General features: G+C 44.9%; 1 protein-coding gene across 3 annotated transcripts; it reads left to right on the top strand.

The window, feature by feature from the left end:
* The first annotated feature begins 1,138 nt into the window (after positions 1 to 1,138).
* On the top strand, positions 1,139 to 18,492 carry med25 (mediator complex subunit 25). 3 transcript variants are annotated; one of them, XM_080009814.1, is made up of 20 exons: positions 1,139 to 1,200; positions 1,721 to 1,870; positions 1,966 to 2,011; positions 2,166 to 2,290; positions 2,414 to 2,512; positions 2,977 to 3,097; positions 3,930 to 4,086; positions 4,263 to 4,369; positions 4,522 to 4,600; positions 4,946 to 5,205; positions 7,319 to 7,420; positions 8,749 to 8,834; positions 9,756 to 9,813; positions 10,020 to 10,127; positions 11,709 to 11,885; positions 14,959 to 15,069; positions 15,320 to 15,391; positions 16,923 to 17,093; positions 17,204 to 17,324; positions 17,884 to 18,492. In XM_080009814.1, exons 2-20 carry the CDS (start codon positions 1,725 to 1,727, stop codon positions 17,985 to 17,987), a joined length of 2,250 nt encoding a protein of 749 aa, XP_079865940.1. In that variant the 5' UTR covers positions 1,139 to 1,200; positions 1,721 to 1,724; the 3' UTR covers positions 17,988 to 18,492. The 3 variants fall into 3 exon arrangements, with proteins under 3 accessions (XP_079865940.1, XP_079865942.1, XP_079865941.1); XM_080009815.1 differs by lacking the exon at positions 1,139 to 1,200 and adding an exon at positions 1,421 to 1,457; XM_080009816.1 differs by lacking the exon at positions 15,320 to 15,391.
* The last annotated feature ends 8,111 nt before the right edge of the window (positions 18,493 to 26,603 follow it).

Raw genomic sequence — 26,603 nt, 5'->3', positions numbered from 1 at the left:
CCGCATACTATGTCACTGTTCAGGGTTGTTCGGTGTTACTGTATTGCTGCGCCGTACTGTTGTATACTGTGCTGTATTATCCCAAACACTACCTCACTTTATTCACATGCCACTTTAATGCACATATCTGTATATACATAATTGCCTATTCCATATACATAAGCATATTCACTTTATCTATTCCATTTAATATTTATTGTATTTTATTTTATTCTATATATTTTTATTTTATTCTATAAGTATTCGACTTACTGTATTACGTTTTAGGAGTCAGTTAGTTGGGCTATTAGAAAGAATTTTTTCCTAGGACATATTGTGTGTTATCACCGGGTGCATTGCATTACATTTCACTGCATATATGTATGAAAGTATGTATATGTAAGTGACGAATACAAATCTTGAATCTTGAATCTCTATATTTAAACAGTGTTTAAATATAATTCTTAAATGTTGGGCTTTTGGGAATTGAAATTAACTGTCCTGCCTACACCACACTGCAGAAATAGTGAACTCAGTATTCGTGTCAACAATTGCCAAAGACCTGTAGATCACCTGATAAAATGAACACATTTTACAACAACAACGGAAAATTGGGAAATGAATAAGTCATTGACGTTGCAACGAACCAGAGGATACTTGCCACTGTCTCAGCCAAATATGAGATCAACGTGAATTGATCTCACGCGAACGTTCCGGTGAAAAACCCAAGAGACCGTTTGAACATTTTTTATTATTGAAATCTCCCATATTATTATTATGATTATGATTATTATGATTATTATTATTATTATTATTATAATAAAGTTCTGCTGACAAAAGCAGAAAACATGTGTCGCTAACATGCTGCTCAGTCACTGTGTGTACAAACCCAGTACAGAGTTTAAAATGCCTAAAGCCTCGCTTATGATGAATCTGTTGCTTGCGAAATACACAAACCTATTTCTTTCCCCCCCATTTCGTTTCTGCATAAACATGACAACGACATCACCAAATATCACTCAACAACAACATGAACTTCGTGCGCGCTGCCGAACGGCTGCCGCGAAGGAGGCAGCGACTTCCGGTCCCGCACTTCCGGCTCGCGTCTCAAAACAAATCGGCGTCTTCCCTTCCGCGGTGCATGCTAGCGCGGTAACGTTGCACAACCCCCGGCGCAGCGAACACTATTCTCCCGCTGGCAGCAACGACTTCCACCGCCTGGTGAGCGTCCCCGCTTAGCGGGCCGATAATTCACAACAATTAACAGGCTTGTAGACGGAAGTCGTCGGCCCCCGGTCGATGCTAAGCCATTTTAGCTAGTTGGCTAATGACACTTTAAATGCGTTTCGTTACGTCGTTAGCTCGTTCGCGCAGTTTAAAAACTGTGGGGTGATGTTACATCCCCTGTGCGTTTCTGGAAATAACTATCAGTCCCGACCAACGTGAGCTTACTGTTGTGCTGTTCCGTAGGTATTATGGTACGTTTACTCTGTTAGCAACATTGGATTCGGCGCCGGATCAATGTGTTGATGCTCGGCACCCTAACTTTTCTCTTTTCAGAATTGGACATTTTGAATCCGTTGCTTCTAACGAATTTTTATCTAAAAAAAAAATATATATATATACATATATATATATATCTTAGCGGTGTTTGTTGAGGTGAGCTTGGTGGTCTATGTGTCAGTGGCACCTCAGCCTCTTGCTGTATTAATAGAACCAGCTTCCCCCTCCTTACCTCCAGACCCATGGTGGCGGGTTCCGCACTGATGGAGCCGTCCGCAAAGTCTGGCGCAAACCAGGTCGCAGACGTGGTCTTTGTGATCGAAGGGACTGCCAATCTTGGACCGTACTTTGAATCTCTGAGGAAGAATTACATATTGCCTGCTATAGAGTAAGTGGCGCTGAGTGGGATGCTGTTCTGTGCTAAAGGTTGTGCCTCCTTCAAACCATGACTGAATTGCTTTATTGTTCTTTTCTTTATCACAGATACTTCAATGGAGGGCCACCGGCTGAAACAGATTTTGGTGGAGATGTGTGTCTTTCCACATTTATCTTGAGTCATTAAGTTATTCTTTATTTTACATTACTTTATGCTTTGAGTGATTTTTTCAGAGTTCACTTTTATGTGAGGTTGCGTCTTACCATTGCTAATGAAATGCTCGTCCTCTCTCTCTCCCCCTGTCTAGTACGGAGGTACACAGTATGGTCTGGTGGTGTTTAACACAGTCGACTGTGCACCCGAGTCTTATGTCCAGTGTCACGCACCGACCAGCTCCGCATTTGAGTTTGTCTCTTGGATCGATAGCATCCAGTATGTTTGTTGACAGGGTCAATGGCCTTGTGCTAGGACATTGCGTCCTTCATCAAATCCTTAATACCAGATTGCAGTTTTGAATATCTCCGTTTCAGATGTATCCCTCTTCCTTTGCCACAGGTTCATGGGAGGGGGAGCTGAGAGCTGTAGTCTGATCGCTGAAGGTCTCTCCGTGGCCCTGCAGGTCTTTGATGACTTTAAGAAGATGCGGGAACAAATGTAAGCCGTTTCTGCTGTTGTGAGCTATTTTTGCTGTTGTACTATTGTATCTTAGTCAGAGAACTGTAAAAGAAATCCACCTGATTTTTCCGTTAATTGACTTCAAATCTTATACCCTCTGTCACTCTTGTCGTCCTGTACACAATAGGACAGAATGCAGGTAGGGTATAAGAATATTTATTTAATACAAAAATCATATACCAAGGGCTGTATCAAACACATTGGATATGAAAGAAAAGCTACTTTTTCTGCCTTTTTTTTGTAATATCTCTAATGAAAAAGACTATCATGATCATTATGTTCTGATGAGCCTGAAATCATGGTCTCACTGAATGACACTCTGTTCTAAAAACGTTTAGCGAGTTGTCATTGCCACTTAAAAAGTGGTGTTGGTGCTTCCCTAAATATTAAGTATTCTTATATCTTTCTGTCCATGCCCCCTCCACTCACTATGCCACCACCAGTGGTCAGACACACAAGGTGTGTGTGCTGTTATGCAACTCTCCTCCCTACCTGCTTCCTGCCGTTGAGTGTGTCAGCTACACTGGCTGCACAGCGGACAACTTGGTCAAGATCATCAGAGATGTGAGTAACTGTGCTTTAATCCATTGCTTTAAACATTGTGCTGGACAATAATTTTATAATAATTGCTCTGACCAGTTGTGGTAAAATTAGTTTTGCGGCTGTCACAATACCAGATATTTTAGTTTTGACAACAATATCAGGGAAATACGACTATTCTCTCCACCCAGTTTGATTCCACAGTAGCACATTATGGAAACAAATATGCAATTTTAACTAAATGTGTTGCATGTTGCAGTGATGATATGGCATGGATTATCCTGGCACAATGTGTAAAATGTTGTGCCAGGAAAAACCTTTTTATTTGGCCATTAGAAATGTTTAATATATTTAATGATAGTATATTGAGCGTGTAGTATTTGACGATTCTCATAAGCCGGCAGCCCTTAGCGGAATATGCATTTGCTTGGTCATTGGTATAATTTCCACACTTTGAAGCTAGTGAAGAAAGACAGCTCTGGGGTTATATTTATACATCAGTACTGTTGTATTTCCACATTTATATAAAATGTTCCATCTGTAAATTAAATTTTACATTTTAAGTTGTTTCAATAAAGTGCACTTTGATGCTAGATAGAAGACGGGCTGTCCTTTTTTGACATTCAGCGTGAACTACCTGAGTTATGAAAAATAATCTTCTAAATAACCAAAGCGTCTCCATAACAGATGTAGGACTCATATACAGTAACTATCAATTCCTCCATGTTTGGAAAAACCTCATCTGTTTGATTTATTACATTTGCATGCAGAGTGACAAGCTCAGCCACTGATCATAACGTTATCATCAATGCCACTTGTGAATCAAGTTGCAACTTGAGTGTCTCATGTTCTGCAGAGAGGAATCCACTTCTCTGTGGTGGCTCCCAGAAAGCTTCCGGCGCTGCGGGCTCTGTATGAGCGGGCGTCTCCAGTAGGAGGCGCTGTTGAGCCCCATCCAGACTACAGCCAAGACCCCTTCCATATGGTCCTAGTCAGGGGCGTTGCACTTCCTCGTGAGAAACGCCACATTACTCACACACAAAAATCCACACACGCAAATGGATAACTCACACCTGTGCTTTACCTGTAATCCAACTATTATATTGAGCCACTTCGTACGGTCAGATATCGGAAGCAGACTCTGTAATCACGAACGATGTTGTGATCTGATTCAAGTGTCTGTCTCCAGTTTCATCAGGTGCCGGACCAGGGCCTCTTAAACCTGTCCTCCCGCCTCAGGCCCTTGGGGCAGTTTCACAGGCCCCTCCACCCATCAATGCAGGCCACCCTTATCAGGTATTTTTCCCAAGTAGCAGGATACAGTAAAGGTGGCCAGAAAAAACCCAACAAACCCATTGTTTACAGAGTTATTTAACTTGGTTACAGCCAGCTGTGTGCTAGTGTTCGATCTCCAAACATTTTTTCTTGCCTTCACTCCGTCCCTCCAGAACCCCCCCCCCTCCATGACAGCTGCCCAGGCAGCAGCACAGATGGCTGTGGAGGCAGCCAACAACCAGAAGAGGCCTTGTGAGTAGATCAACACTCAGGCCTTTTGTTAACAACTTCTGATACCAGCACACCTTTTAGTTAGCATGCATTTCACAGTGAAGTTTACACGCCATGACAATCTAAAGCCAAAAAGGCGGGAGGGGGGAGGGTTGAGACAAGCAAATGATCAAAAACGGCCAGCAACCATGTCTCCATGGTTGTGCAGACAGCAATTGGCAGAGATTGGCTTACACTCATCTGGAAACACTGTTTTGACAGCCCGGCTGGCTAGATGTCCTTGAATCAATGGCAGGGTCAGATTCCTGCTAACTTCATATGTGAGCCTGGCTCTGGAAATGACCTCATTCATTTACTCTCCTCCAGTCCAAGGTGCTCCGTTCAACAGCCAGCCAACTCTCCCATCCGTTGCCAGTGTGAAGTTGGCCCCATCTGGCCAGCCCAGCCTGTCCACAGTCACCACTACAACGCAGCCCATGATGCCCCAGCAACAAGTTCCTCCTAACCAACAGCAGCAGCAAGTCCCGCCCCAAGGGCCACCACCGCCCAACCAGCAGCAGCAGCAGCAGCAGCAGCAGCAGCCCTCAGTCAATCAGCAACCACCTCTTTCAGCGCAGCCTGGCATGGTAATGAAAATACCAAATTATGAAATGATTAAATCTCAAATTATGCTCTGTTTTGATAAGTGTTGAGCAGCGTTTCCATTACCAAGTCCGACATATTTAAATCTCTCCGGTCATCATCCAGTGAAAATAATTTGGATCATTTCGATTAATCAGCAGATCTGTTCATTGTCGCCCTCAGCAAGTTCCAACGGGAAGCCAATAAGTTCAGGCGATCTAAAGCTGATCTGAAAGCCTCACCTCGTTTGTCGATATAAAACTAAGCACCCCCCCCCCCAAAACACAGTAAACACACACACACATGGAGCGGACATAGCCACAGCGTCTAGAACTCTGAGGAGAAACACAAAGATGATGTATCGTTGGTACACATGCAGTACATACGTAGTTTGGCAATGTTTTGGATATTTAAGTTCCGACCCAAAGCAGACGTAAATATCTGAAATATGTTGATGGGATGTCCCGACAAAGACAAGCGACACCACAGACTTTATTATTTATTTTGACCAACTTGGCATATTTATTTTGTTTTTGAATTGATCAAAATGTTATTTGAGTGAAATGTTAAATTAAGCGGCTGCACTTGTTACTTATTGTTCAGGAACAGAAATTATTTGATTTCAAGTAGTAATATTCGTAATTATTCATGTCATTCTCAATACAGCCTGCTTATCAATTGTTTTTAAGCTCAATAAACACAGATAATATTTGACTGGAATATCTCCCATTTTTCCGGGAAATTGAAATCTTCCAGGACACAGGATTTTTTTCTAACGGAAAGTCTGATGTTGAGGAACGTTACTCTAAAAACTTGAATCAGGATGAACAGGTTATGGATATACCTGTTTTTTTTGTTTTTTTTTCTTCTTTATTAACTAATGCCTCCATAATCTCACTGCGAATGTGATTTAACTCTCAAGGTCATGGTCAAGCTGAATATTTTTATAACATTGCCCATCACATTAATGAGTCAAAAAGTAAAGGGTCTCCACTAACAGGCCTCCGAAATTCATACTTTCCACATGGTTTGTACCACACCTCCATATATGAAAGCTTAACCTCAATGCAGCCATGCTTTAATGCCCTCATGTCTCAAAGGAGAGTTGAGCATGAGAACTGACTTATTATATTCATGTTTTGCTTGCCTCCGAAACGTTTAATTACGATGTATTAAGTGATGGCAGTATCTGGTATGAAAAGTCAAAAGACATGATTACATGTCTCTATCTACACAGCCATACTTAAGTTTCTGGTATTAGGCAAACGGTAGTGGCTGTTGACCAATGCAGAGTTACAGTTTCACTGTCATAGGAGTTTCTTTCAGTTTTTTGGACATTCACAACCTTCATTAATTTTGTTGTAATAATTAAAATCGCACGTCTCATTGGTGCTGTGACGATAACCACAATACAACATTTACGTAACATCACCATGGTATTTAGCTCTTGTCATCAAAGTTACAGGAGGATATGAAATATAAACACACTTGTTTAGTTGACTGTCTTCCATGCAATGTTCATGGACCTCTGGAGAAACTTTTCAGTTGCTTCCCTCCCGCTTGCCAATTGAGCTTTGCACGCCTTGCAGGAGCGGGTGGGATAGACCATTAAACATGTGGGGGATTTGTTTTGTGTGTGTCTGATTTCTATTAATTTCTATTGATTCTAGTAACTATTAAATGAATTCAATTAATTTATTTCTAGGGCTGTACTCCACATTCAGAATTTTGTCAGTCTAATCGGATCGGCTGTTCAATGCAAATATGAACGGGGAATGACACTCCGTGATCGGGGCACACGGAGCGCCGTGTTCGTGTCCATGTCCGGATGCAGACGATTCACACATGTAAAAATATAATTAGGATTCCCCTTATTTATAATTCTTCATTGAAAAATTATCCCTGTGCATTTTTGAGAGCTTCTATCTGTTTTATCCTGTTATTGCATATAATGCACATTTACAGCGTCTGTAAACCGCTATACCACGGTTATATGTTGTCGCAGTAAGAAAGAAATTCAGACCGTCACAGCCCTAGTTCCCATCATATAACTTTGTATCAAGTTTTTTGTAGATATTTACAAGTAGATCTATACATAACTTCCTCTTTCCTCAACAGCCTGGGGTCTCTGGAGCACCGGGCAATGCCAATCCAATCGGACAGCAGCAAGGTGTGGCCAATAAGATTGTAGCGTGGAGTGGTGTTCTGGAGTGGCAAGAGGTAAGACTTTATTAAAAGTAATTTAGCTAAAGTTTATTTTGCCTCTCCCATCATCCACAACCTGTTTGGAAGAACTAACACCCGGTCAAACAACATGGTTTTTACTCTAAAAGTACACATATTGGCTATGAACTACACTCTGCCAAGGGTTTCTCAAGCAGATGTGCACCGTTCAGGCGGAAACCGGCCATATAATACGACCGTTTCAATGATTATATTGCACTTCCATGAGTGCCTTGGCTCCTCCACACGGGTGGGTCTAAAAGCAGCCCATCATTGATTACTGTGGAGTTTGATAAATCACATATCATTTTCCCTCTCAGCTAGTATTGGTTTAGCCCAAGGTCAAAACATTGATTGATGTCACGCCTGTGGGAATGAGCCAGGTGAGCATATGCCGATGGATTTCATCTGACAAGAGCCCTGCAGGTGTTTGTGTTCATGAAAACACTTGATCAATTCCCTGTAACTATGACGGCTGCCTTCTCCTGTCTGCCAAAATGATCTGTGTGCAGTCAAGTTGCTCAAGAAACCCAAAATTCTATGCAGTTACAATTTTCTTTAACCTTGAAAGCTTTGCCATTAATTCATTCTTTTTTCTTTCATTTTTTTTTCACTTGGCTTACAGCTCCATAACATCTCTTTCCAAGGTGCTCTAAATTGTTGGAGGATTTTATGCGATTGGCACTCCTTAAAGGAATAGCTGATTAAGGAAACGCTCTCGGTATGGCAATACACTTGCTTGGAGCTTACCCAACTAAACCTTTGTCAATATAATGCATTGTATATGAGAAATCTACCAAATTTCCAGAGAGAATTGACCATATAATGGTGTCAGGTTATTGGACAGACATGTAGCCATGTTTTATTTCCATCTGACCTTGGGCTCATTCAGAGCCTGTCTGCTCTTCACAGGAACCACAGCTCCATACACACCTGGCCTAAACCCTCACTGGAACTATACAAGCCATACATCAGCTAAAGAAAGGCCAGCTCCATATATTTGCAATGGGCAGCACAGGGGCTCTGGCAGGGTGAGCCAATATGGGATTGATGAATTATTGATGCTGTATTGACGACCTGAAGATGCATGGCGGCTGGTTATTTTTCGAGCAGAACAGATGCGTTGTCCCGCTAAAATTGCATTCCGAGGTTGTTGTGACAGCTTGTTGTATTCCAGATAGGTTTTTGGTTTGGGGTACTTGGCGAAAAAAAACCACAAACAGCAATTTCTCTTCTACCCGTCGCCTGAAGTAACATTAACATTGTATGTTGTTTTCACCTGTGAGCTCTGTAACATAATGCCCTCACCTTCCACCTATTCACAGAAACCTAAAGCCTCATCTCTCGACTCGGCCACCAAACTCACGCGCTCTCTGCCGTGTCAGGTGCAGGTCAACCAAGGAGAGAATTTGTGAGTAGCACCTCAGCTTCAGAAATAGGCTTGGACATATTTGCGATTAAATCGTCAATCGATTGACATTGATGATAGACGATTTAAAAGAAAAAAAAAAAAAAAGTGTGTGTGTGAACGCTGGGAAAAATCCGAGCATTGAAACGCAAGGGCATTTTACCGCGTTCTGAGGGAGGGAGGGAGGGAGGGGGAGAGAGAGAGGCTCTCACCCTCTCCACTCAGAGCTGTCTAGTAACCACTTGTGATCGGATTTCACTTCCCCACTCTATATGTAAATCTTATGATTATAATATAGCGATATGTAATATTATCTCATAGAGAGGTTTTGTTTCTTACTTGTACAGTATGAAAATTGAAAAAACATAAACCTAACTCAATTAGAGCAAGGTTTTTTTTGTTTTTTTTTCTCACTCTCCCAGAGAGCGGTGCGCTATGCGCACGGTGCATGCCGGTTCCGGACTCCCGCGCTTGTGTTTTTATTTTAGATCTATTTATTTACATTGGTTTCCTACATGTGTGAAACCAAAAATTTGAGCACAACTGAATTTACCGACTGACTGTTCCATCCCGTTCCTGTCCCCATTGTCCTGTGCGGCATCACGCACGTCTCCCTGTAGCTTTATGTTGCGATGTGACTTAATTTAATAAAAACTGGATGATTTTTTGTTTAAATACTTTACCGATAAGTAATAAATCCTGCACTTCTGTAACAGGGATAATGTATTTGCCACATTATATTACGTTTTATGTGCGTGGACGCACCCCTTCCTGATAAAATCGTTTGAATTTTGCATGATTGCTCAAGCCTATACAGAAATACACGAGACATGCTATTCACTGTAACAAATAGAATGAAGAAATGTCTGGTTCATATTAGACTTTATGAATACAATTTAACATTCCTGCCCTGTTTGTGTACAGAAACACGGACCAGTGGCCACAGAAACTTATCATGCAGCTAATTCCACAGCAGCTGTTGGTGAGATTGTTGTTCCTGATTGTTTGTGTGTGTGTGTGTGTGTGTGTGTGTGTGTGTGTGTGTGTGTGTGTGTGTGTGTGTGTGTGTGTGTGTGTGTGTGTGTGTGTGTGTGTGTGTGTGTGTGTGTGTGTGTGTTTTTCAATGTGTTGAAATTATTGATTTATTAATCTTGTATTGCTAACTCTCTGTCTTCTCTCTTTCTGTAGACAACCTTAGGTCACCTATTCAGAAACTCCCGAATGGTTCAGTTCCTCTTCACCAACAAAGACATGGAGTCGCTGAAGGGCCTGTATCGAATAATGGCCAACGGTTTTGTAAGTTACCTAATGTTATTCCTCATTTAAATTCAACTGCCGCCAATACCTAAATAGATTCCCAAATGAGTGCAGTTCCAATCTCTGTCCAGTTGGAGGACTCGCAAATGGCAAAGCTGAGTTGTACTAGTACGTGAGACCCACTAGGGGTTGCACAAGGCTGTGCAATAAATCCCCCGCAACCTCAACATGAGTCTATTTTAAACAGGCTTTTTCCATTCTGCAGAAAGTGAGACATTTAAATTGGTTTGATTCCGTTCGGGAGGGTGAGGGGTGCGTAATGATAGGGAGTGTTTCATTGTGATGCATTATCTCTGAATGCTAATCAGAGGCTAAGTTAAACTCCTGGAGAAATAGCAGAGGTATTTAAAGCTTATGGCTGCCAGCTCGTATTTGATCAACAGCCCTGGAAAGCACCCAGCGAATGAAATATAATTCCACTGGTGTTCGGCTAGTCAAACAAATTATTTCATTTGATAAGCAGTTATGGTGGCAGCGTCCAACCAACCAGAACACACTGGTCTCGTTTCCTGGCCCTCAGTGCAATAAAACGGGAAGTGTGTCCCTTCCCCTACAGTAGAGTTGCACCGAGCTGAACTGTTTTTCAGTTCTGATCGGATTCTGATACATATGTACCGATACTGATTCCGATACCAGAGATCTTTTCTCTTCTTATTATTGTTGTTTAGAGCTGCAGATATTCCTCTATAATCCCATTGGAATTTGTATGCTTTATTATTTTTAATATTCAAATATGTTCCAATTTTTAATTCTCAAATGTAGTACTGTGGGGCGTAATGCACGGCTCTGCAGCTACTGATAAAATCCAGCCCGCGTTCTCACGGCCCGGTGGCAAATGCTCTGCGACCCGGCACGGTCCATGAGCCAGTAGTTGGGAACCTCTGCACTAGAGGACATTCCGTCGTTGATGGTCGGGTTTATTTCCCACTTTCATTACCACATCTGTGGAATAACTGGACATTCTGGTCAAAGGCGCACTCTCCCTTGTCCACACAGTGAAACGCCGACACGGACATCGCACACCACCACCGGGAATATTTCGCTCTAGTGTGTGTGTGTGTGTGTGTGTGTGTGTGTGTGTGTGTGTGTGTGTGTGTGTGTGTGTGTGTGTGTGTGTGTGTGTGTGTGTGTGTGTGTGTGTGTGTGTGTGTGTGTGTGTGTGTGTGTGTGTGTGTGTGCGCACATACACGCACTGTGTATATGGCAATTTCAGCATTAAATTAGTGATATATATTTTTGATATTCTATTAAAATTTTGTTCCTGCAGCCCTACAACAAAGCCTAATGGCAGCTGTGCAGTGACGGTTTGCCCAACTCCAACTGCTAGTTCCTGTTCGCACATTGCGCTTTACAGGTTAATTATTTGCTGAGTTGAATTCTCGACGAGGCAGACCGTTAAATTAGCGAAATAAAACAGCGGGTTCATGGTCCAGCTCAAGCTATGGAAAGGAATTTGGATCAGCACATGGATCAGCGATGTCAGTCCGATATCCTATGAGTGAATGACATCAGCCCCCGATACCGATATTTGATTGGATCGGTCCCGTCTCTACCCTACAGGCAGGCTGCGTCCACTTCCCACACACCACATCCCCCTGCGAGGTGCGAGTGCTAATGCTGCTCTACTCCTCCAAGAAGAGGATATTCATGGGGCTCATCCCCAATGACCAGAGCGGCTTTGTCAACGGCATCCGACAGGTCATCACCAACCACAAGCAGGTCCAACAGCACCGAGCGGTAAGTGTGTGTGTGCGTGCGTGTGCGTGCGTGCGTGCGTGTGTGTGTGTCCGTGATTTTCTTTTTTGTATTCATACTGGAGATGAGAGGATAATAAAAGTATATGGAGGAAAAACCTAGGAGCACATTGTTTATCTATAAAAAGAAAATAAAAACAGCACTTAGATGTAGGATCCCCCCCAGGATATCACAAATCGATTTTGATACAAATGGTCAATCCAGTATTGATGAGACGACTTACGATGCGATTCTATCTTTTCAGTATACCATCTGACGTTCGTTGCAAAAATATTAGACGGAACAAATTGAGTCTAAAGTAGAAATAATATAATATAATATAAAAAAATATGCAGTATATTCATAAAAAATATTTCATTTCATTTCTGGATATGTTAGTATTTAATATGAGCGGAACAGTATCGATAGTACAGTTTTCAAATCCATTCTGTCGTCAGCCCCTGTGTGTGGCGTGGGTGGACTAAACACAGGAGACGGCATCAGGAGCAGCTCTCGTGGAGACCCCAGCAGGCCCTCAGCTTAAGGCAGCCCCCTCCAGGCCAGCTCCTCTGGCTCGGCCCATTGTGGCTGACAAACCCCAATGCCTTTTTTTTTGCGCTTGGCGTCTAATTCCTCGCTCGCCATATTGACTCGGCCTCTGATTACAGCAGACGCCTTTGGGTTCCTGATGTCCCCCGAGACGGAGCTTCCTTAAAAATGTTTGTCTGAGTTCAGCCGTCTTGCCGCATATTAACAGTGGATTTGGTGACAGAGAATCAGCATCCCGTGTGTGTTGCTTAGTGCAGGGATTCTTCTGCCTTTTTCTTATCAATACATTTGATACTGATTAGACCACACCCATTTGATGAGATTTTGAGAAGATAGGATAGACAGGGTTCCATGCCTGTCTATCCTAGCTAGACAGGGTTCTTACCAGGTGCTTGAATTTTGTCCTCAGAAATTGAAGTACTGGATTACGTTGAAAATAGCCCACTTTGTGCTGAAGTGCTTGAACAGTCCTTATTCAAATAAGTCCTTATATAATTCAAATCGTAAAATTCTAGAATCACTTTTATGACATTGATTATGGCAAGGAAATGTAAATTTAATCCAGCATGGTTAGAAATAGACACTTATAATATTAGATTTGTTTCATATTAATGATATCAATGATATTGATAATAGATAGATATCAGAGATATAATAGATATACTTATATAAATAATAGACAATGAGACAATTTTCTGGGGACCCCCAGGAACCTCTTGAAGGGGCCCCTGGGGGTCTTCGATTGGCACGTGGGTTACCTCTTAGTGGAGTAATATAATAATAATAAAGACCGCTGTTGGTTTACATCCATAAGACATTTGTGCTTGCAGAATCTGTGTTCCAATAAATGTTGATGGGGTTGTTTACTCACCCCGCTAATTGCATGTGTTTTCACAAAAGAGTGGCGCTACGCCCATAAGTAACTCAGAGGCTTGTGTTCATGTGTGCGTATGTATTTGTGTACGTGCATAAAGGCAGAAGAGTAAATTATAATGAAGACCTTTTTTTGCTATCATGTATTCAGTGCTGCATCGCTAATGGGGAAACGCTACAGCAGTCTAAACATGATTTAAAATTTCAATTTGGACCCCTAGTCAAGGTCTGAGCAAAGCCCTAGAGTCACATTCTTTGAAAACCAGATTGGAGTTTGTTCCTCGCACCAGCAGACAAAACCTGCATATTTTCCCAAAGACTGTGTTCCGTGCCCTACATCTCAGTCCAAGATTGTTCAGGTTATTCATTCAAACAGGAGATGACGCGAAACATTGCAGTCGAGAACAGGGAAAGCGCTTTGTGTTTTCCTGATGGGGAAACTTTAATTGTGTTGCACCGTCACACCTCAACTGCGCTGTACTGTATATTGGTAATGATGAAACAAAATATTTTTTATTTCACTCCCACAGTACAACAAAAATATGTACTTCAGCTTACACTTATGAATAAAATAATATAGACTTCAAAAAATTTGTAGTAAACAATGTCGTGCTTCCATTAAATAATTTAGGAAACACCTAATTAACATCGACGGTAGATCTGAAATGCTTGTATAATATGTCTATCCAAGAATTATTTAACTAAACTAGTGTTGATTCATTGAAATCAAATTGCAAACGCTCTTTCTGAGAATGCAACTGGTAGTGAAAATGTTTTGACATGTTTACAGGCCATTAGTTGGAAACATTTATTTTAGAGTCTCGCATTCTGCACTTCACTGAAAGATATGAATTGTAACCTACTATGACAGTTTTATTAAGGTAACTTCATTTCCACCCTATGGAAAACACAGTTGGCTACACAGAAACGCCGGCTCCCTAAAAAAATAAGAATAATAATAATAACAATAATAGCGATTTCAGGTTAATAACTCCAGTCGTTATTGTAATATTAAGAACATAATTGAAGCTAAAAGACTTCTGGTCCAACTCTAAATTAATCGGCACACAGCTCTTCCCGCTGTTGGGTGACGTTTCGATGTGTTTTCCTATTGTTTAGAAGGGGAGACAAAAGCCCAGGATTGTGTGTGCAGACTGCTTTTGAGCACCTGTGATCCCACGCACTGCTCTTCTTTGTGACAATTCTGGCGGCATATTTGGCAGAGCTGTCGCTGCACTAGCGTTCGAGTTTGCCGTCTCCGCGCATTGTCCCGTCATCATGGTTCTTTGTCGTTGTTTCTCGGGGGCTGCAGCTCTACTCTATGTCACCGTTTACGGCCGGGCAGACAGGGGTGCGTTGCTGACTCACTGCTGCCGTGTCTCCTGAATTCTGGCGTCGGCTCGGTACCAAAGCATCAAGTTTTCGTTGCATGCGGAACGGGAGGGTGAACGTCCTTTTCGAGGGCCTGGAAGCTGATCGTGGGTGGTTTTATTTTTTTTCCTCTTCCTCACATTGACCTCCAGTGTGCAGCCATTGTCAGGAAGGCTGCCCAAAAATCCATAGTACTGATACGATATGGATTGTGTCCAGAGAAATTTGAAAAGGTGCACTGATGTCTCTCTCTCCCTCCGTCTCTTGTGCGACCTTGCTGCAGCTGGGTGGCGCTGGGGGTCCCATGCCACCTGGCCAAGTACCACCCAACCAGAACTTCCTAAACAGGCCGGCTGGACCCATTCCCGTCTCCCATGGCAACGTCCCGCAGCAGGTAGGAGCTCCCGGCTGCATCGCTTCGCTTTGCCTGCACTGAACTCTGTTGAACCCTCCTCCTCCTCCTTCCTCTTCCTTCACAGCAGCCTGTTAACATCCTCCTCAGCTTCCCGGCGCACCGTCACATCTGCATGCATTGCTTATTTTTTTTTTGTTTTTTTTTTAACCCCTTTCCTCACCTTTTTTTCCACACCTTCACCCTCCTCCCTTCATCCTGCCCCCCCATCCCGCTCTGTTCTGTGTTCCAGTCTGTGGTGGTGGGCATGCCCCCCGTTAGTCAGGTCTCTATGATGGAGGAGCAGCAGAGGCAGGCCAGCCTGGTGAGAGCCACGCACCAGCACAGACATCACAATTATTATTGTCATTTGTACAAATGTACAAATACGTTTTTGTCTTCACTTCTTATACAGTACTCACTGTCTTTAAAGTTTAAGTATCTACCATCAAGTATTAGGGGTGGGGTTCGCCAGGGACCTTACGATACTAGCGAGATACTTCGTCCCAATTCAATAATATTGCGATTCTTTACGTTTTGCAATACATCAATTATTGCGATATGATACTGCCACAAATATTGGGAAAATGATGATCTGATATTGCAACATATTATTAATTTATTTCTCATCTGACTGCAGTAAAAATTTTGAAACACCTGTTTGCTTCTTGAAAACGCTGATGTCATAACATAAACTCAGTACACAGACATCACATCCGATACGTGTCCTGTTTACTTCCAACGGCGCCATTGTTAAAATACTCACGTGGTATAAGACAAGCTCGACAGCGTTTTCTCCTTTCCACCCACCAGTCGTGTTGTGAATATTGAAATAAAATCATCCTTTATTTTCCAATCGTAGAACATGTTAATTGATACGTCAACAAACAAAAGATGGATAACGGTAATGAAAATGATATTTGCTTTGTAGCTGTCACGGCTGCTCACGTACATTAATGAACAGAGCAGCAAGAGAAAATCGGAGAAACTCAAACAAATCGCGGACGCATCGTGTCATTTGTCGCTAGTTTTTCTTCAGGACTTCCTGGTGCTGATTACTGATACTTATTGATACTTGGTGTCCGTGTATCGATACAATATCGCCACACAAAAAATTGCGATACTATGCGGTATCGATTTTCTTTTACCCACCCCCACAAGTATAGATCCGATTCATGACTTTTAATAAGTTAACGATAATTTAACAATGATTATCTCTCATATCCATATCTATATCCAGAATACAAATATATATATTTCAGAAAATTTAGTTTCCTCCCTTTAAAATCGAATATGGATTTTTGTATTGGAGGTTTTGGAGGAGCCTTATTTTTTCCCTCTTCTGTCTGATATTTGATAGCAGTATTGCTCTCAGTGAACCCCTAATTAGTATTATAACTAAATAAAATATACATTATAACCCTTATAAGGTGTATAGAAAAACACATGCTGCATTCGAGTGCACAGCTCCTTTCCACATTGCATGAGAAACACCTTGTTTCCTTTCCTGTCAAGTCCTTTCCAGGTAGAGCATGCAGCTGCTGTCCTCATTCTGAGTGATTTGGAAAAGTGCTTGCATCACACAATTAGTTTAGCGAACGGGAAATGTGTCTGCATGCTTTCAAGTAACTCAGTGCATTGGGGATCTCATTTCTCTCCTCCTGGAGGAGCCAAACCACACAATTGTTTGAGCAACTCCAAAAAAAAAAAGGAGTCGGAGTGTATCAGAACTGTATGCCAGAAAAAAACGTGTTGAGTGGCCGTCCCGGGGATCGATCTCTTTTAAGCGTTTAACGCGTCCTGTACTTTTCCTCTCACCCGTTTACAATCACTCAAACGGTGTGGCTTCCACTCAGATGACCATGAGAGCGGCTGGGCCGGCCAACCAGCAGCAACCTGTGGTGGGTGCGCCGTCCAATCAGGTGCCTCAGGGCGGGCAACCCCCGCCCCAGGGTCCCATGCTCCGCCTCCCAAACCCGGGGGCCAACCCGCAGCTCCGCAGCCTCCTGCTCAGCCAACAGCAGCCGGTAAGAATGCCCCCGTAAAAACATTCCGTAAATACTGACGAGGCTCACACCGGGGTTGGCGAAAGGCTCCCTCCTCACAGGAGTAAACGTGTCTTCTGTGCGTCTCTCAGCAGGGCGGCGTGTCCCACATGCCGGGCATGATGTCTCACCAGGGGCTGGGGCAGCAGTTGGTCCACCAAACGCCAGGAGGAGGCGCTCAAATGCAGGGCCAGTGGAGGCAGCCTCTGACGGGTGGGCTTCCAAACCTCAGCACACCAAATCTGTCAACTTTAACTGGGACCCAAGTCAAAAGAGGAATTAAATCCACAGCGATATAGATGATGTAACCTCACAAAACAGTTACTTTAAAGTGGTAATTGCGGTTTTGTATATCTGGGGATGTGGCGTGCACGTGGCGTCGCGCCGCCCATTTCAAATAGGTTAATGTCATTCTCACTCCAGTGACTCATATTATTCTCAGTCCTAGCTCATATTAACCAATCAAGGACTAAACTCGAGAAATGGGTGCACCGCATCCTCTGGTCAATAATTTAACTGTGTATTAATTGAACACCAAAAACCGGTAGATATTATTGAGTCATCGCTGACCCCCCCGGTGTGAAGACGTATAACATTTTCATACACAAGCTGTTCGCTCAAAATGCGGAAGGCAAGACAAATAGTAGAACGGTAGAAAACCTTCGGTGCCCAAAATAACCAACAACCAAAGAATAACAAAGAGCACAAATCAGGCCAGAATGCTCTCAGTGTCCTTCTTAAAAAGCTCCTCTCTCTGTCTCTGTCTCCTCAGGTCAGATGCTGATGGCGGCGGGGCAGAGGGGGCCTGTGGCCCCGCCCGGGATGCCCCAGGTCTCCAGCGTCATGGAGGATGAAATTCTAATGGACCTTATCTGAGCATTAGTCATCTTGTTTTTGTTTTTTTTTTGTTTGTGTTTTTTTTCTCGGGGAACTCTGAAGATTCACCGCATCTTCCAACAACCTCCAGTTTTATATTTTTTGCTCTCAACCCAGCAGCCGTCTTGCCCGGTTTGGAATACACATCGGCGCTGTGGCTGTATTGTACCAAATGTTTGAAGTAATGATTAGGCCAATAATGAGTTGTTTGTTGTTTATTTCACTGGACTGAGCGGCTGAAGTTAATTAGTGGCGCACAAGACTAGCATTAGTTTTTCATGTAAACACTCACTTGTACGACATTCACACAAAGTCATACAAACACAGAGACCCTCGCCACCCCGTAATCCACCGAGTATCTTACTCAGCGTGGCCGCTCTGAAACACACTCATCCGCACCTGATCTCGTTTGCATTTTAGCAATCAAGACATTTACCCCCCCCCCCCCCCCCTCTTCTTTTTATTATTTTTCATTTTTTCTATTCTGGTTACAATATTTTTTTAGACTTGGCTGTTTTATTCATATGAAATAAAAAAAAAAAAATGCAATAATATTGTAAATCACGCTCAATTGAAATGCTCATTTATCACAGAGGCGTTTCTGTTCTGAGGCTGGTGAATCTGCACGGTTTAGTTTCCTGAGGAGTAGATAAAAGATCCTCAGAGGGACCAAAATAGACACAATAATAGAATGTTAAAGTGTCTTTCTATCTTTTTTTTTTTTTTTTTTTTCATGTTGCCAAATGGTGTCACAGAGTTAATTTTAACTCGTCCAATATGTCATGGAACGATAGAGAAGTCCCGGGTGCCAAGTAGTCTTAGCAGATGGCCTCGGTTGGCATTGTTTTGTTTCTGGCATGCCGTACAATCAGGCTGACCGCATGCGCAGTTGGCAACAAGTCTACATATGTTCCTGGAAGGGGCTTTTCATCCCTAAACGCACACCGAATGTGCGGCCGTGGCACAAACCAGCTGAAGGTGAGGTGGATCGCGCACAAATGTACAAATCCGCTCACACGCACGTCGGGCGGCGACCTGACGGACGGTGCGCGGCTGCGGAGACGCGAGGCGCATGCACATTTACCGCCGCCCCGCCCACATGCAAAGCGTTTGTGTCTCGGTTTGTAACCGTTTTGTGTTTTTTTTTTTTTCCACACTTGCACCTTAAACGTACACAGACTCGCATTTGCACGCTCTCACCAACAGGAAGTGATGTCAGCCCCCTGTCACCTGGGAGACAGTTGCTAAGCTACCATGACAGTGGGCTCTTGTTTCTGAGCTTTTCCTCAGCCGTGCTTTCACATGGACGCTCGCAGATAGACACTGGTCCCTCAGTGGCTGCTGCTGCACGTTGCCCGGTGCTTAATCACTAGATGGCTCTCGGAAGCCGGCGCAGCGTCGTTTCATCATCATGCCTCCTTCTCCGCTTCGCGCCTTTTTTTTTTTTTATCTAATTATCTCCGTCTCACTTTTGGATGTGGGTAATATGTGCATGTCTGAGATTTTTTTTTTTCTCCCCCTCCCCCCCCAATTCTATTACAGTCCATTTCGATTAAAACCGCATTCGCACACGCCGGATAGGCCGCCTCCTGGCCCGGAGTGTGTATGCTGACGGGTTCTCATGAGGTTTGTTGACCTTGGCAGGGGTGATGTGGGTCACATCTGTCCTCGTGGTGCAGGTGTAAACAGGTACTGCTGTGGAGGGGTGCAGGGGTTAAAGTTCGACGTATGGTGTAGGACGGCGCCACACGTTTCAGGCATAATGAGGCGCTTGTGGGTCTCGGGGCAAGGACTGGGCATTGAGACATGGTTGGCGATTTGGAGGTTGTTCTAAATCGCCCGGCTCACCAGAATCAATATTATTCCTCGCTGCGTGCTTCTCGAAAAGCTATGAAATTCAGCCTTCGCTTGACCCCGCCAGTGTCCTGCCATCGACAAGTGGCGTCATTTGGCGTTGGATATACGTTTTTGTTTTTTTGTGTTGCCAAAAGAGCAAGGTCGGTATATATGAAAATCCGCCGCGCACAGCTAAGGGTGTCATCATCGCAGAACATTAGTCAACTCAAGACTTCATTAAACCACTTGAGCAGCGGAGGGTTTTATGCCAAGAGTGGGAATTATGAGACAGAAGAACTACACAATGATGTCTTTAGAGCGAGGCATTCTCAACCTCATTTGGTATCCTTTTAATGTTATTTGGGAGCAAGCACTGCGGATTTTACGCATTACAATTCACGTTTAGGACTTTAAGCAATAGAACGAGGTGAAATAAGAATCTTATTGTACTTTTAAAACTGATTTTACTGGTCACAGTGCAGATGTTCCACCTTGCATGTTTGGCAACTGTTGAATATGAATTTATCGCGTTTATATCCTAAGCAAGGAGGCAGCTCCAAATCAATTATATAGATAGTATAATATGTCAAGCCTATTTAACATTTTAATTCTAAATATATCAGTCTCATATCCCACAATCCCATGTGAATATGAATTGACGTAGAGTCGTGGAGGAGGGTGTCTTCCCTCAGAGTCATTGAAGAGTACTAAATTCTACTATACAGAAGGAATGGATCGAGAATTGAATCAGAACTGGTCAAACCCATCCCCCCGTTCGGGCCGCGGTGTGTTTCCGGGGCCTGCCGACGAGGCGCCGACAGGACCCAGAGATGATGGCGCCGGAGCGCCCGTTTATTATCACATCTGGAAGCGGCAGCGAGCAAATGTGTTTGGAAGGACTTGGTGATAGAACAGTTTAGCCGGTAAGTGGAGGGAGGAGGAGGAGGCCTGGGTCGAAGGTGGAGCAGCATAAAACAACTGAAATTGGATTTGTCTTTGGGGGCCTTGGTGGTCGAGGTTCACTTGCCTTGAGTGTGGAAGGATCAATGTGACTGAAGGCCCTAATAGACGCGCGCTGCCAGATAGTGCTGTTTCTGATAAAGGAGCTCTATTGGCCATAGTGGCCGAGACGCAAGCTTGTTTAAATCTGTTCTAAACTGTTTTTTTGGGGGAGGTTTTTTTTTTTCGACGGAGGAAAAAAAAACAAAAAACAGCGGCAGGTCTCCGGGGCCCAGAGGAGTACGACCGCAGCGCGCGGCGGTTCAACCGGAGATGCGTCGCACGGGCTGGCAGCTGCCGATGCTGTCGTCCCGTTCCTCCGTCACGTTCGGGATCGGGCGCACCTGCGGCCTCGGAGGCCACTCGGAGTTCAGTTCCGGGAGACGGTAATGCGGGGCGATGTGGAGAACCGAAGAGGGGGGGATCGCTCTCCGGCCGGTTTATCCGCCCCACTTCACGCGGACGACGTCCCTCGTCTCATCTCCCCCCTGAGAGACGCCCGCGGCGGCGGCAGCAGCTACTGCGTGGACGAGGCTGAACTCGACCCGAAAGGAAGCGGCGCACACATCCCAAAGGGAGGCTCCGGAAATTCCACATAGAACCATTTGCTGTTACATTGGGCGCATTGATCCCCCATCTTTATTCATTTATCGGCCTTTGGGGTCCACTCAATCACTCACTCTGAGGCGGTCCTCACGGACACGCCGCCATTGGACGGGGGTTATTCTATACAGCGAGGAGACAGATACTGCAGGAGAGCGGGAGGGGGGGGGGGGGGAGGGAGAGGAGAGCGAGAGAGGGGGGAGAGAGAGGGAGACTGACGGACAGACAGACTAGAGGGGGGCGGCGGCGGTTGGTGGCGGCGGTGCGGGAGAGAGGGGCAGGACACGCGAGGAGCTCTTTTAAATAATGAGGAAGGAGATGTGAGACGATTGGAGGTGAAAAGAGAGAAGTTTATATCAAAAGTAAGCGAGATTGAGAGGTTCAAAGCGGGGTGGAGGGAACAGTCTAAATCAAGAGCGGGCGACGGAGAGAGATCCAGGGAGACGGCACCAAAGACTGAGAGGTGTGTGTGTGTGTGTGTGTGTGTGTGTGTGAGAGAGGGAGGGAGGGAGGGAGGGAGGGAGGGAGAGTGGGAGGCGGTGAGAGGGAGGGATATCTACTGCACTGTTGTGTGACTGGAAATTTAATGGAGAGAAAGGGAGCAGGGGGGGCGGGCATGAGGGGAGTCGGGGAGGGAGGGAGGGGAGAGAGAGAGAGAGAGAGAGAGAGAGAGAGAGAGAGAGAGAGAGAGAGAGAGAGAGAGAGAGAGAGAGAGAGAGAGAGAGAGAGAGAGAGAGAGAGAGAGAGAGAGAGAGAGAGAGAGAGAGAGAGAGAGAGAGAGAGAGAGAGAGAGAGAGAGAGAGAGAGAGAGAGAGAGAGAGACGCAATGCCAGAGCCTGGCGAGGGAGAGCAGAGCACCCATTGGTGTGGGATCTCATAAGACTGGTTTATGCTGTGCACAATGCCAGGTTGCTGCATATTGAGAGGGGTGTGTGTGTGTGTGTGTGTGTGAAGGGGTAATTGTTGCCATCCAATGTCAAGTGCGTGAGAGCAGCCAGGGTTAGTGTGCGTGAAGGGCATATTCGGGCAGACTCAATGACAAGCCTTAATTCCGGTGTGTGCGATAGCGCGGCTGAGGAGCGCGTGGACGGGCGTACGTGCGTGCAACGATTAACGCGCGTGTCCGTGAGGGTGTGAGAATGACCGATTGTGCGCTGCTCAATATAGAAAGTTATCAATCCATTTCTAATCACCTCCATCTGAGCGCGCGCACACACACACACACACACACACGCACGCACGCACGCACGGGCGAGCGATCAATCCACACTATGTACGTGAGCTCACATACAGGTGGGTCCGTCCGCTCTGCGCTTGAACGTTGCCAAGGGAACCGGCTAAGCACCTGAGCATGTTCACACACACACACACACACACACACACACACACAGCATGTAGAATTTAAGCCATATTCTTTTCAGATTTGGGGAATAGCGAGGGAAGAACATGTCCTTTTCAGATGATTACTTCTTCTTCTTACTATTATTATTATTATTATTATAATTATTATTGTTGTTGTCGTTGTCGTTGTAAATTGTTTGCGCTTGTGGCGCGCGCAAGTTCGGAGCGACGCCTGCAGATTGTCGCAGCGACGTTTATCCCTCGCGCCTCGTTATGACACGCGAATAAATCCACGCGTCTCGGGTCCGGGCGGCGGTTCCGCTCCGAGTGGCTCCGTCCGTGGACCGCGAGTGTTTCTGTGAGACATTTCCCATTCGCCGCGGCGGCAGCGGCAGCGTCCGGTTTCGGGGATCTTGAAAAGGGTGAATCAATTAGAGGGAGAGAGAGAGCGAGAGACGGAGGGGGGGGGGGGGGGGGGGGAGGGAGAGAGAGAGAGGGAGAGCGAGAGAGAGCGAGAGAGAGAGAGAGGGGAGAGCAGAGCCATTGTGGGAGAAACAGCGGCGTGCGGAGGACGGCGTCGGCGCTTCGACCCCTCTGCGGTGGAATACCCACTCGGATGTTTCGAGAGAAGGTAGGAAAAGTCGGATGACCGGGAATGTTTTGGAATTCCTCTCTCACGGGTCGAGCTTGCGGGTCGAGCTGCGTGTCCGGCTCCCCCGCAACATCTCGACATATCACCCCCCCCCCCCCCCTAAAAAAAACCCAAAAAAACACGCTCCATCGACCGCTGCACTGTCCGCTGGCGTTATACTTGTTGTGTGTGTGTGTGTGTGTGTGTGTGTGTGTGTGTGTGTGTGTGTGTGTGTGTGTGTGTGTGTGTGTAGGCTACAACGGCTTGACAGATATTAATATGGGCCGAATGTGAAATGTGTGTGTGTGTGTGTGTGTGTGTGTGTGTCCAGTTTGTGCACTGCGCGGATGGAAGTACAGCCTGGTGTTGTGTTGCACAGGTGCTTTTCAATGGTGACGCCTTTAGAGCCCCGGGTAATTATATGGTTGTATGTTACCCGTTTATATACAGTGTATTGTACGATTCTACATCACCGCGTGTTATGTTTGAACGCTTTGGTGGACGTGAAACTATGCTCCGGGACCCTTTACAGCATTGGTTTGTGTTGTTGCGACGGGGGATTCGGCGATAAAAATAAATGCACGTGCGGTATCGTTTGGATTAGTATTTTTAAATCCATACTTGTACCCTTGACGCAAACTTTTTTTTTTTTTTTTTGGTTTACACGACAGATGGCACTTGAGTGTTTTGTCTGTGTGTTTTAAAGGAGATATAAGTTAGTGTAACCTTGATAGGCTTAATCTTTTAGTTATCCAGACTTATACTTATATACTTATACTATATATACATATATATATATATATATATATATATATATATATATATATATATATATATATATATATATATATATATATAAACAATTAGGCGTTCTTAACGAGGCCAGTTTAGTGTGGGTGATGGGAGACTCGCGAACGATTTGTTCGTGGCGAACGAATCTCAAATGATTCGGGGGTCAGGATTCAACTCGCAAAAAAAGTGGGGCGAGCGAGGGAATCTTCGCCTCACAATCTGCAAATGTTTACTGAGGACTAAATTAGAGTCCGAGGCAAAGCAAAAGAAAAAAGACCAAGGCATTTGGCCTAATTCATATTGACTGATACTTTGACTGCTATTTTGACAGAAGTCAATTTATTCGTATGATTCACATTAAGCATTTCTCTCCCAGATTTTTTTTTTTTTTTTTTTTGAGGGATTTTGGCTTCAAGATTTTCTGGGATAGTTTACAGTCTGCGGCCTAAATTAATAATTTGGACAGAACGAAATGATTCCTGTGAGAATTCCATTCACTGCTCAGAGCTGAACCGACTCCTCTGATTCCGTTCACCGGAAGTCCTCCCTCACTCGTGCATTACACCCTCTGAATTAAACGAAAGTCGGAAAATCGAAACGACTCTTTTTTTTTTATTATTATTATTTTTTTTACTGAGCGGCTCCTCAAGAGCCGAATCTGGGAAAAAAAAACAAAAAAAAACCAAAACACTCAAACCTTTCATCGCCATTTAGTGTTAATTGGTTCCGGTTCAGTCGACCTGGATGGCCTTGCGGATGGCCCCCAGATTAGAGGGAAAAAGCGCGGGAGGCACCTTGCGGCTTCCTGCGCGCGGGTTAAGCTGCGCGCCGGGTCCCGGGCTTCGCCTCTGAGTCAGAGCCTGGGGCCCCTCCGGCTGGGAACAAGGAGCAGATAGATTAGGGCTGATGAATGGAGATCTTCTGCCTCTATCTGCAACACAATGATACGGCTATGAGAGGATTTAAATGCTAATGTGCGGCGTTTCACGGAATACTTGGCAGGGGCGGATCGCGGCGGCGTTCTGCAAGGCCCGCCGGATGATCCCCCCCCCCCCCCCCGGTCGAGAGACTGAGTTATTAATGGGGCGTCGGGAGGGTGAACTGGGGCGCCGGAGCGGGATTAGACGGAGAGCGGGGTGTAGGCCGCGGGTTCAGAGCGTCGGTCCGGGCGTCGCGAGGGAGAGACCCCTCGAGCATGTTCCCATACTAGTTCTGCTGCTCCGCATCAGCATCCTACAGATGGAGACCGAATTCGATTTTGAAGATGATCTTTTTTTTTTTTATTTTTTTTTTTTTCCCCCCCTTCTCCCAGATGCCAGGGTTTCTCGACTTGATTTTTGCGTCCGCTCCTTTTAATCTAGGTATGTGTGCGATATACGGTAGGCCCATCGTTTCCTTCCATTTTGAGCACCCCGTGGATATCAACCCCAACATGGTGTCTCGGTGCTCGGCGGCCTAACAGCAAGAAGGTTCTGGGTTCGAATCCGACCGGGGCCTTTTCCGTGCGGACTCCACACAGTCCTCCCCGTGTTGATGCAGGGTTTCCTCTGGATGCGCGGGTTTCCACCCACCCTTAAGTCACGCACGTTAGGTTCACACTCCCCCCGATGCCCCTGAGCATCGGATGCTTTGGTTTCCACCCACCCTTACGTCACGCGCGTTAGGTTCACACTCCTGCCGATGCCCCTGAGCAAGGCACTGGCTCCAGATTGGGAATCGGTCCAGAGATGCCGTGCTGTGGCTGCCCACTTCTTCTAGGTAGTTTGGGATGGGAAAGGAAGTTCCCCACAGGGATTAATAAAGTTATTCTTGGAACAAACTTCATCTACCCACCATACCTACTTATGGGCCTACACACTGCACAGGTCTTTGTTTCCCTTATGTCAGATTACTTATGAAGATGTTAAATATAGAAGGGTGGTAAGCTTTTAGCCTGCCTTTTAAAGTATCTATTTAATTCACTGTATACTGTGCATGGGAAGAAGTGATATTTTCTCACAGGACAAAGGGGCTTGGCCTTCCCACATATGCAACCACACTATGCAGGCACACTGCATTACAGAGGGGACTAAACGTGACGGTATTGCACGCTGCATTGTGGTAATGACCTAATAATATGACATCACTGAAACACTGCATGGTGTGAGGGATAAAGCCAGACTAGGTGTACGTTATCCCGATTCAACGGACGATACGGAAGCGGAGAACCGTTAAATCCCATTCAAGCATACACTCCGAAGGGCATTATCTCACTTATACCATTGGCACTTGCCAATGATTGGTAAGTAATGCATATTTTAGCGTATTTTTCATTTAAAACGAAAAAGTTAAAAGACATTGTGTCGTTGCTGAGGAACTTGCTGATGTGACTACTACCTGGCAACAGCGAGCTGATGTCATGTTCGCGCGCACTT

This window comes from Zeus faber (assembly GCF_960531495.2).
Source record: "Zeus faber genome assembly, chromosome: 11".
Lineage (NCBI taxonomy): Eukaryota > Metazoa > Chordata > Actinopteri > Zeiformes > Zeidae > Zeus > Zeus faber.
Note: the sequence above shows the minus strand (reverse complement) of the source record. Positions and strands in the feature narration are given on the sequence as shown.

Excerpts from the sequence above, each read along its gene's own strand:
- med25 (XM_080009814.1), top strand. The coding sequence starts at position 1,725 with ATGGTGGCGGGTTCCGCACTGATGGAGCCGTCCGCAAAGTCTGGCGCA. Across the intron at positions 1,871-1,965 it reads TACATATTGCCTGCTATAGA|ATACTTCAATGGAGGGCCAC; the intron begins GTAAGTGGCGCT and ends TCTTTATCACAG. Across the intron at positions 5,206-7,318 it reads TTTCAGCGCAGCCTGGCATG|CCTGGGGTCTCTGGAGCACC; the intron begins GTAATGAAAATA and ends TTTCCTCAACAG.